General features: G+C 34.2%; 3 protein-coding genes across 4 annotated transcripts in view; 2 read left to right on the top strand and 1 right to left on the bottom strand.

Moving 5' to 3' along the window:
* Nucleotides 1-10,722, top strand: part of avp (arginine vasopressin) — a 62,429-nt gene that overhangs the window by 2,241 nt on the left and 49,466 nt on the right. The gene's annotated exons all lie outside the window — the stretch shown is intronic.
* LOC310733393 (fatty acid binding protein 1-B.1-like) lies at nt 582-1,817 on the top strand. The gene is made up of 4 exons (XM_083554631.1): nt 582-725; nt 931-1,103; nt 1,302-1,394; nt 1,604-1,817. Exons 1-4 carry the CDS (start codon nt 659-661, stop codon nt 1,655-1,657), a joined length of 387 nt encoding a protein of 128 aa, XP_083410757.1. The 5' UTR covers nt 582-658; the 3' UTR covers nt 1,658-1,817.
* Nucleotides 1,807-8,800, bottom strand: smyd1b (SET and MYND domain containing 1b). 2 transcript variants are annotated; one of them, XM_083554520.1, is made up of 10 exons: nt 8,590-8,800; nt 7,405-7,581; nt 6,995-7,208; nt 6,749-6,879; nt 6,094-6,132; nt 4,698-4,893; nt 3,518-3,610; nt 3,102-3,265; nt 2,824-2,992; nt 1,807-2,223 (listed from the first exon to the last, which is right to left on the bottom strand). In XM_083554520.1, the coding sequence occupies exons 1-10, from the start codon at nt 8,709-8,711 to the stop codon at nt 2,068-2,070; spliced, it is 1,461 nt and encodes a 486-aa protein (XP_083410646.1). In that variant the 5' UTR covers nt 8,712-8,800; the 3' UTR covers nt 1,807-2,067. The 2 variants fall into 2 exon arrangements, with proteins under 2 accessions (XP_083410646.1, XP_083410647.1); XM_083554521.1 differs by lacking the exon at nt 6,094-6,132.

Genomic DNA, 10,722 nt, shown 5'->3' with positions numbered 1-10,722 from the left:
TACATAACATAAGTTTGGAAAATAGACACAGAAATAATAAGTGTTATTTACTGTGATGTCCATGTTGGTGAAACAGTAGTGGTAAAAATGAGTGTCACTGAGATCACTAAAAAAAAAGTGATGGCCAAAATGTACTTAGTTATGAAATGCATATTGTATTTAAAAAAAATTATGCTAATAACAATATAGTATAAAGTCTGGACTGTTGTAAGTGAGAAGGATTTAACATAAAACAGAAATATGTGTGCATTGATTTTATTGAACAGTAAAAAAAGATGATAATTCAGATGAAATGAAGTTTCATAATAATGTTAATAATGTTAATCAAATTGCAAAGTACAATTAACCAGCTATAATTGCTTTGATCATCATGCTGAAAATCTGATCAGGTGAAAGATATGCTGAGTAAAGTTTTATTGGATTGCTGGGCCAAAGGTCAACATTGGATCTATGAAAGGCATTGGCCAATCTGACCAGAGAGCCACGTTTACTCTAAAAACACGAATATGCACTGTGTTCTTTTTGGCTAACCAGTAAAAGCGAGTGTATGACGAACATCAGACGGAATCTCCGCCCCTCATTAGTTAATCATTACAGTAAAGAATGAAAATATAAAGTCTCAGAAGTTAGAATTTCTTCTCTCACTTGTCCTGTCACGATGTCCTTCTCTGGAAAATTTCAACTGGAAAGCCAAGAGGGCTTTGTGCCTTTCATGAAAGCCATTGGTAGGTGCAACATATTTCCAAACTTGCAAGGTTCTCACTTGATCTATGTGACTGTTTTTTTTTTTTTTTTTTTTTTTCAAGATTTACAACATGTGAAAAATTAAAATAATCTTTTTATTTAAAAAAAAATAAGGATTCTAGATTTTGGGTTTAGACTGTGATGTAGGTGGACTGATTTAATGGTAAAAAAAACTCTTCTTCCTAGGTCTTCCTGATGACCTCATCGAGAAAGGCAAAGACATCAAGAGTGTCTCTGAGATTGAACAGAATGGAGACAGCTTCAAAGTGACAATTACCACAGGGAGTAAAGTTATGGTTCATTCCTTCACTATAGGACAAGAGTGTGAAGTGGAGACAATGACTGGAGAAAAAGTCAAGGCAAGACCATCATATTTCTGCAGCTGTATTGCTATGCCTGCATTCAGTGCTTCATGCTTCAATATTATTTCATGTTATTACATTGGTTTAAGCACTTTTTGCTTATTAGTGATCCTGAAATAATGCACTTAATAAGCATGGCTGTGTATTAAATAGTATCACCACTAAAGCTATTAAACATGTCTTGTTATCTTCTAGGCCACAGTGATGAAAGAAGGCAACAAACTAAAAACAAATCTGAAGGGTATTGAATCAGTGACAGAGCTTGTGGATGACAACACAATTGTGCATGTGAGTACAAATTGGAGATCCTCCTTCATTTATTACTGAAAAATAGATTAAAAATGAGATATTTTCAACAGACTGAAATTTGAGATTTTGCATTATTTTGCCATTCATTCCATCATCAAAGTTTATTATTTAAATGTCTATTTATATTTCTATGGTGTACGTTATTAGCCAAAAATTCATCTGATCAAAGAATTGTGTTTTTCTTTCAGACCATGACTCTCGGCAGCATTGTCTTCAAGAGAACCAGCAAACGTGTGTCATGATAAACTCCGTTCTTTTGAAACATAATTAAGAGTATCATTTTCCCAGTTTCTTTCACTTTATAATTGTAATGTATGACACTAAATTAACCACTGGAGCATTTAACTGAATTTGGTTTCTTTCAAGAAAAAAAACAGTTTAAAAATAAAACTTTTAACTGATGATGAGTCTTTATTTACAAAATACACAGTTCAAAATGTGTAGGCTATTGAATCAAAAAGAAAGAACATGGCCTGTAAAATACAATGTAAGACCTATGCTTTGGATTATATTATTTAGAAAAAGCCAGAAAAGTTCTGCAAGTGGTTTTAAATAGTTTTAAATATCAGCTATACTGGTTTAAGTATGTTAAGTTACAGTGATGAAATCCCTACTGAGTGATAGTGAGGATGGTAATGTATAGGCCGTGTGATCACTTCTTGCGGAAAAGACTCTTGATGCCCTCCTCAATTGGTTCTGCCATCATCTGCATGGGTTGATTTGTAAGCGCTGCCTCACGCATGGAGTGGTAAACATATTCATTCTGTTTAAACATGCGCAGCTCCATCTCTGTCTGCAGGCGCATGGCCTACAAAAAAAAAAAAACATGGGATTTAGCTGAACCAATCTTTTTATTAAAATTTTGCAATTGTACACATTTTTCAGTTTGATGGGTTTTGCACATGTATGCCACATGCCCAGCAAGTAAATTAACTACATTTTGTTAATCAAAAAATTTCCTGGGTAAACTTTCAAACTATAAAAATTTGCTGGGTAAACTTTCAAACCGATAAAACTATGGTATACTAATAATTAATATGAGAAAACACACAATTTGACTTTTAATACTATTCTTAATGTTTAAGTCAAAACTAGACTTTTTTGAGTGCTTTTTTTGCAATCCATCAAATATATGCTGCTATTTTGAAAATTAAATCTACTACTGCTGCAATATTAAATGTAACTTAATATAGCAACAGGATTTAATCTACATTAACTGTAAAACTAAAACAAGAATTAATGATGGCTTAAGCATTTAAATAAATACTGATTATTTTAAACAAGTTTGGTTCAAATGGATTTATGGATAATCTTTGATTATTCCAGATTAGAACATAGTATATAGTAGACTAAATAATTGGACACAGATATTACAAGGTATTGTGTTTAATATGGAATTTATATTTACCTCTAAGTCCTTAACAATGGGATGTGTAGGTCCATGAGTCACCAGGAGAATAGCATATGCTTTGCAAATCATGCCATGTCCGACTTCTATATCCCCGGCCTGCCAGTGTGTCACTCCTGCTCTCATTGTAGCCATGCCTAGTTGGGCATTGTTTGGATTGTATAGTTTCCTAATTTGGGGTCACAAGAAAGAAACATTAACAAAAATTTGATAATAAAAGTGCACATATAATATGTTTATTATGGACTCCTATTTGACTCCTACAAGTCTATACATACATGTATCCTTCCACCATCTTGCGTGCATAGACAGCTGCCTCATCAAAGAACTTCAAGTAGGAAAGGACCTCACTGAGTGTACTCCACATCTTAAGCTGGTAGATGTGAGTATCAGCCAGGACATTTTCCTGTTTTCCCACACACTCTCGGCAGATCTTTACCACCTAACAAGAGCAGACCAGAAAAACAACATAAAAATGATGCTCATAGCTAAATTGATTGCATATTAATAAAAATAGTTTCTTATAGAGTCATTTATTTTTTATATGAAGTTCATGAAATATTGAAACACTACATGTTGAGGTGAAGCTGCACAGAATTCAACTATACTATATATACATTTTTATGAGAGCCTATAGTATTAAACAAACATTTGTGCAAATATGCAATACGTATGTCTGTTGGCTAAATCTGACCTCATTGTAGTTTGCATCCATACGGGCCTTATCCATCTTCTGCAGCATCTCCAGACTATATTTTGTTATTTCCTTCACCTTCTCATCTGGTACCTTTGATGAAATGAAATTTTGATTGTACCAAATTAGTAAAAATGGTACATGTTTTGATACTTGAATAAAGACCATATAATGTTCCTGTGATATTTTATTCATATTAAGCCATAAACTGTTGACTCCTTTCAGATACTTCATATTTTTCAATACTTAAGAAATTGCTTTTTTTGCTAAATGTATGTTCATTCAAACTTATGTTATCTTATGTTCATATAGTTATCATATATGTAGTGTTATGTACACAACATATTTATAATACACACTACATATAAATAGAATAGGGAATAGGGAAAAACAGAATAGGGAAACAATGGGAAAAAAAATTGTTTTTGGTCATAGCCAAAGCCAACGATTCAATGATATATTCTTCCTGTTCCTCTCCCATTTTTTCCACAATATATTGTACAAAATTGGTTCTGTACATTAAGGATATGTTTTCTATGTTTGCCTTAGCCAATGTAGCAGGAATGTGTTAGATTTTATTTCAGATTCGGCCTATAAATATGTTGTCTACACCAAAATATCAAATTTGAGAAAATATATATAATTAGATTTGACATAATTGTGGACTAAACCTTTATTTCCCGAAATATGCAAACCATGACTCTTTGACATGACTGATTTTTGAGTCTAAACATGGTCCCTTTTTTTTGTTTGTTTTTTTAAGTAGTCCAAAAAAAAAAATGCCATAACTAGACCGATTTAGCATAACATCCCTGGCCCTGGCAACCATGGTCTTCTAGCACAATAAAGATAGAGAAACTAAATATAGCACAAATGTGCCTGGACCTCAGGCCCATAGGTCTACAGATATCTACTGATAATAATAAGTCTATTTTCTTATCTTTCACTTAGTCTAAGGGGTCAATATGCATTTGTCCGGCTGCATTCTTGGAAGAAAGGTATCCCTAACCATTCACTTATGCGTGTGATTTAGATCAGAAAATTGACTCTTTTGTAAATAATACAAATAGCCATAAAGTCAAAATCATTGAGCAGATCCTGGCCTTTATTATACAAAAATAAAGATAGAACTGATTTAATAAATTTATTAATCACATTTATAAAAAATTTAAAAACCCACCTTTTCTCCATCCACGACTGCACCACCCATCTTCAGGTCATCTTTTGCTTTGTTGGTGCAGTGGTCACACGTGCAGTCAAAAAAGTATTGCTGCTTAAGCATGCGCTTGCGGTCCTCAGACAGATTCAGGTAGTCCACATAGGCCACGGTCAATTCGTCTCCCACACTGATCTTACCCAGGGCACGTAGCTCAATTCTGAGATAATAAACAAGTGAGGTCCAGTGAGATCCAAAAGCTATTTATGCAAAAGTGCACATCTTAGTGCAGCTTTTATCCCTGTATTTATCCATTCTCAAGTCATTACAGATGAAAATGTTAAATCTCTCACAGTTCAGCATCAGTCATCAATGCACACAGCTTACCTCATATACCAGGGGTTCTCAAACCTTTTGCAGACATGGACCTTTTTAACTGCAAAAAGGGTCCACTGATACCCTCAGTACAGATCTAATTCATGCATATTATCTGGACATTTAAATATATTTGGCTTATTGTTTAAATATGTACAATAATATTTCAATATTTATTGAATTGACTACTTTTTAAATTAGAAAAACTAATATTCTAATATTCCTATGACTAAGCACACACTGATTTAATTTATTGATTTTATTCTACAGACTAATGATTCATAACTCAATCAAATATCATGTAAACCTTGATAATCACTTTTTTGTTGCGTTTTATTTCTGCTTAATGGACCCTTGAAGGTTCCTAGACTCCATTTTGAGAACCATGGCCATATGCAAAATGTTATTCAATAAAGTTCCCAAGATATTTTCAACAATAAAATATAAAATTGCAAAACAGCAGAGATGTGAGTTCTGCATGTCAGTAACATTTGTATATTGGTCATATACAATGTGTGACTTTGATATAAAAGTAGTAGTAAGTAGACATAAAGAGTAGACTTCTACTCTGTGAAAGAGGTACTAAAACATTTAGAAAAGCAGAAAGAATAGCAACAAAGGATGAAGACAGAAGACAGGAAATAATTATGTTTGTTTTGGAAAAATCTGGAATTAAGTAAGGGTTAAGAGCATGATGGAAACAGATGACAGCAAGAAATCGGACCAACCACCCAACAGCATTAGTCAACTTAATTATAACAACAACAAAAGCATGGTTTTGTAAGATGGTTAAAGCTAAATCAACTGAAAATGTAAACCGGAAATGAAGTTTGTGTTAAAGTGTACTTTCAAAAATCTTGTTAGCTGTTGAGCTATACTGATAAGAAGATATTATGTGTTTTATGCAGTTATAGAGTTGTTGGTCATATGGAGATTTGCATTTGGGTAGCTGATCATCAAAAAGTGTGATTAAGGACGTGATAGTAAACAAAAAGATAACAAGAAATTAGCGCTTGGCTGACAAATTGTGGCCAAGCAGACCCACCTCTTCTGGGTATGATACATAGTATTGATGGCAGAGTGACTGAAAGACAAATTAAGAAGCAAATTGCAGAACCGAGCTATTTCAAAATGCCTATTCAGAAACTCTTCATTCACTCAGCCATTATACTTAGTAACCTAAAGCTCAAATAAACTGCAAAAGAAGAAATGTATCATTGAATTTTTGTTATAATACAAGTCATTATTTTAGTTCTTGTAATGCTAAATACTATATAGACTAGAATAGAATAGAATAGAATAGAATAGAATAGAATAGAATAGAATAGAATAGAATAGAATAGAATAGCATTGAATACCAAAGCTTTCATGTAAAAGAATATCATCACAGTTAGCAGATGTGATATTGGCTACATGTTACATGACTTCAGATGAAGTCCGTGAAACAATCTGTATACCCCCTGTTTACAGCCACTACATCACATGAGATATTTTTCTATTCTTAAACCTACAGTAATTTGTTTCACTTTTGTTCTGAATCCCCTTCCCCTCACTTTCACTTCACTTTCTTACTTCCTTTAACCATAAAGCACTTTATCCATTATCCACTTCTACTTGCTTGTGTGTATGCTGTCTTTCACACCTACAACTAACAATTTTGATGCGTATTTTATAAGATAGTGAGTACTGATGGCACTTACTTGCCGTTGTTGAGGATGACAGTGCAGTTTGGCCAGCAGTCATGGTTGACTAGACAGAGGTTGGGGAAGAGACCAACACCCACTGCCTGCAGGCCCTTATGATCACTTATCATGAAGCCATTGCAGTTGATCTAGTGTAAAACATGGTAAGTTGTGGGAAAAGTGTTATTCATGGTGCTAAATTCGTGGAATTGCAATTAAAAAGGAATTGGAGTTTTGAAACCAAGTATCCAGACATATACATACCACTCCAAAGATGTGTGAGATGCTGTCAACTGTGTGTTGCTTGCTTGTTTTGGGCCAGTAATCTAAGAAGTTGTGAATATCTACTTTGAGCTCCTTCAGGTCAATCTCAGGAATGTCTGAGATATGGTCTTCCAGGTCATTCAGCTTAGTGAGCTGAAGGTCTGACATCACATCTCCATGTTTATCAAGACGCCACATAATGCGAGCAGCAAGACTATCAAAAAACAACAAAGGCCTTTAAATATTGCTCTTTTTTTTTTCTTTCTATTTATAGTAAACATGAACACTATGAAGAATGTCAATTTAATACTAAAACTGTTTCCCGCTCTAAATAGTGAGTTAATTACGCAAGCGTGTATACTACTGATTTTAAATAGTTTTTTACACCCTCCAAATCCCCAGACACTCACCGGATATTTTCATTGGGCACTTTGCCATAGCTCTTAATGGCAGAACACTCCTGTTTGTGCTCTTCCCAGGCTGCACGCTGACATGTGCGATCGCAGTACTGTGCAAACCGACACTGGCCACAACGCTGCAGCTTTTGCTGCCGACGAAAACAGCAGTGACAGACATGAGCTGAAAAACTGGAGGACAGAATAGACAGAGAAAGAATATGTGTGGCAGAGAGAATAAACATGTTTTTAAGGTAATAAAACAGCAACAACATGAAATAAACAGTTAATTATAATTTTAACCAGGTTGAAAGTGATAGTAGGATATTCCAATTTTTGGTAAATAATCAATCTACAGATTGAGATGGACTCACTTCATTATCTACATCATTCATTCAAACCTTAGTAACTACTTTTTCCTGGTAAGGCTGACACTGGCTCCAGAGTTCATTTAAAGCACATTGGGAGGCAGGCAGGAATACAGACTGAATGCTGAATGTATTCACACATTTATTCAAATTTAAAGGCAATTCATAATAGCCAATAAATACTGTCATGTTTCTGAGCAGTAACCAAAAAACAGATGAAAACTTATTTGGACCAAATAAAATTGACAACCTAAAAATGATTGAACCAGGAGTGGAACCATTGCCATTTGCTTCATCACTGTGCTCCCATCAACAACCCCCTCACCATAATCATTTTCTTTCTTATTAAATTCAGTGTAGTTACGGAAGAATTCATATTCTTTAGTAAAGCTGAAATACATTACTAATTTGAAATAGATCAGTTAAACCTCTTTGCCATAAAATTAACCTTGCAGTAAGGTGCTGATTGTGTGTTGTATAATTATTAATTAGTCAATCTTGGTTCCATATTTATTTATTATTTAGTACAAGAATATTTGTTCAGGGCGGTAATGTGAATTAAATATTATTACTAACCCTACCCCTTCTATAGGTGTACCATATAGATTAAAAGAACAATCTTAAAATAGTGTGATGTACTGTAGGAAAGAACAGATGACATCATACTATAGCCAATCATCACATGTTTGGTCCTGTCCTTAAATCAAGGCCTGGTTTGTGTGGTGGTGCTGCTACAGCTGTGATGAATTGAGTGAAACTATATGCTGAACCAACTCCCTTTCACTCAGGATATAAGACTTTTCCCTTCAATATAGAATGTAAAACTACTTACCTATCAAAAACTACAGACGCATAGCAAGGTTCTGCAAAGAGTACATCCCCAGCCCATACTTCCTTTGTGGCCCTTAAACCACGTCCCTTTCCTGGTGAGTCAAACACTTCCACGGTCTCCATGCTTTTACAGTAGTTGTGTAGTCTCTATAGATCTTGGCTTTCTGTTACACTGGCAGAGTGTCCTGTAGGTCATCAGCTTAACAGCTGCACATTCCACTAGCATCTTCTAAAATAGCCTGCACCCTCAAGTCATACCATCTTGTGGTCTGAAGTGGGGGGAGCATTTTTTTATGGTCACAACTTATGAGGGAATTCTAATGTCAGCAAGACCATACATTTATTCATAAATTTGACAGGCAACATCTCCTTAGTCTCTCCTGTTTTTGTTAGGGCCTCTATAATGTTAAATAACTTCCAAATATCATAGTAAAATGGAACATCTCTATACGTGTAAATAGCCATTCAGTATCCTTGGGGTCTATTTTAGTCCCTCAGTTGGACCTGTCAGTCATAGATTGGGTGTAGAGACGAAAGACAGCTGCTCTCACCTAGGCACACATTTGGCTTCATGTGATTGGTGTTTACTTCCAGCACTTTCCTGAGACCTCTTTCTTCTTTCCTGACACTTCTTGACATCCCACCAACCTTGAAGAGCAAATGTCCTGTGTTGCTGTTTGTCTTTGTTTCTTTTTCATTATTGTTCATATTTATTCCTACTTCCTCAACGGATGTTACTTTAATGTGTGCGTTTTAAATCATATAATTTATTACTAGTATCATTTTTAGTCGTTTTAATACTGCACATCTTAACATAACATTTTAAAGGTTAAAGATTTTAGCAAAGAAAATTTTGCCAATACTATAAAAATTTGTAGCCATTGAAAAGCTACAAAACACTCAAAAAGAACAAACTGACAGGAAGATCTTTAAAAGAACCAACAGTGTGTTTCATAATTATTAATGAATGGGAAAACTACAACATTTATACTCTGATTTGGCTGTTGTGATAGAGCAGGGAACAACTTGACACATACTTCTCTAAGAAATGTAACAAATCTCTCTCTCTCTCTCTCTTTCACTTCTTCTAAAAAATGACATGATATTTATACACTTTATTGCAGAGCTTATGTGCCTTCTCAAAAAAAGGTTTTACCTGAGGTAAACTAAATCTTCTTAACACACAAGAATTCTCCTACCTAGTCTCTCATCCTATAAATAAACATTTTTAAAACAAGAAATTAATTGTTTTTATTTGAGAGAGGAATTAATTGTTTATATGGTTTACAGAAGAGGTTTAAGTTGTGATGCCACCTAACAACTACCCCCCGCTCTATAGAGGAGCTACTTTAGTCTAATTTAAAACTTGCTGTAAGTTTTATCAAATGCTTTATTGCTATGTTGTAGGCAAGACAATGGTGATTGAAGTATTATATATATATACATTTACACACGCCACTCACAAGAAAAAAAAACATTTGTAATGTGAAAAAGACATGCCCTGATAAATCTTTTTGACAGAACAAACAAAACATAATGAAGCTCTTCTACTGGAGCTAGTTAGATTAGTATAGACCACCACAATTATTGGTTATTAAAACATTTTGAATTTATCATAGTGTGAAAAGGCTGTGAAAAATGATCTTGTATTGTTTAACATTTGGATATTTTGTAAAAAAAATCACAGAAATGCTTTACGCTCATGGATATAAAACAATTTTAAACACAACACAGTTTAAAAAAATTTTGCTTAATATAACTGTGGTGCAATTCAAATAATTTTTAAACTTGAAAGGTTAAACAATTCTTCATTGCCTTCGATGCTCGCATTTACAAAAGTACTAATATTAATGGAGGGCACTGCATATTGTTTCTTAATATAGAAAAAGTACTCTTTTTTTTACTTTTCAATTTTGCTAGTACTGTAGGTACTGTTCTTCCATCTTTGGCTTAACTCCACAGCACACCCTACTGCTTAGTGTCACATGACACTGAACACTGTGGTCAGAGGTTTATAGTTGTGTGTCTATACACTCACACGTGTTTAGTAAATAAGTAAGTTAAGTTACTCTGCCTCCTGTCTTTTACTCAATGCCACGGTCTCTAAGCATATCGCCGGCAACATCGCCGGTCT

This window comes from Silurus aristotelis (assembly GCF_946808225.1).
Source record: "Silurus aristotelis genome assembly, chromosome: 11".
Classification (NCBI taxonomy): Eukaryota; Metazoa; Chordata; class Actinopteri; order Siluriformes; family Siluridae; genus Silurus; species Silurus aristotelis.
Note: the sequence above shows the minus strand (reverse complement) of the source record. Positions and strands in the feature narration are given on the sequence as shown.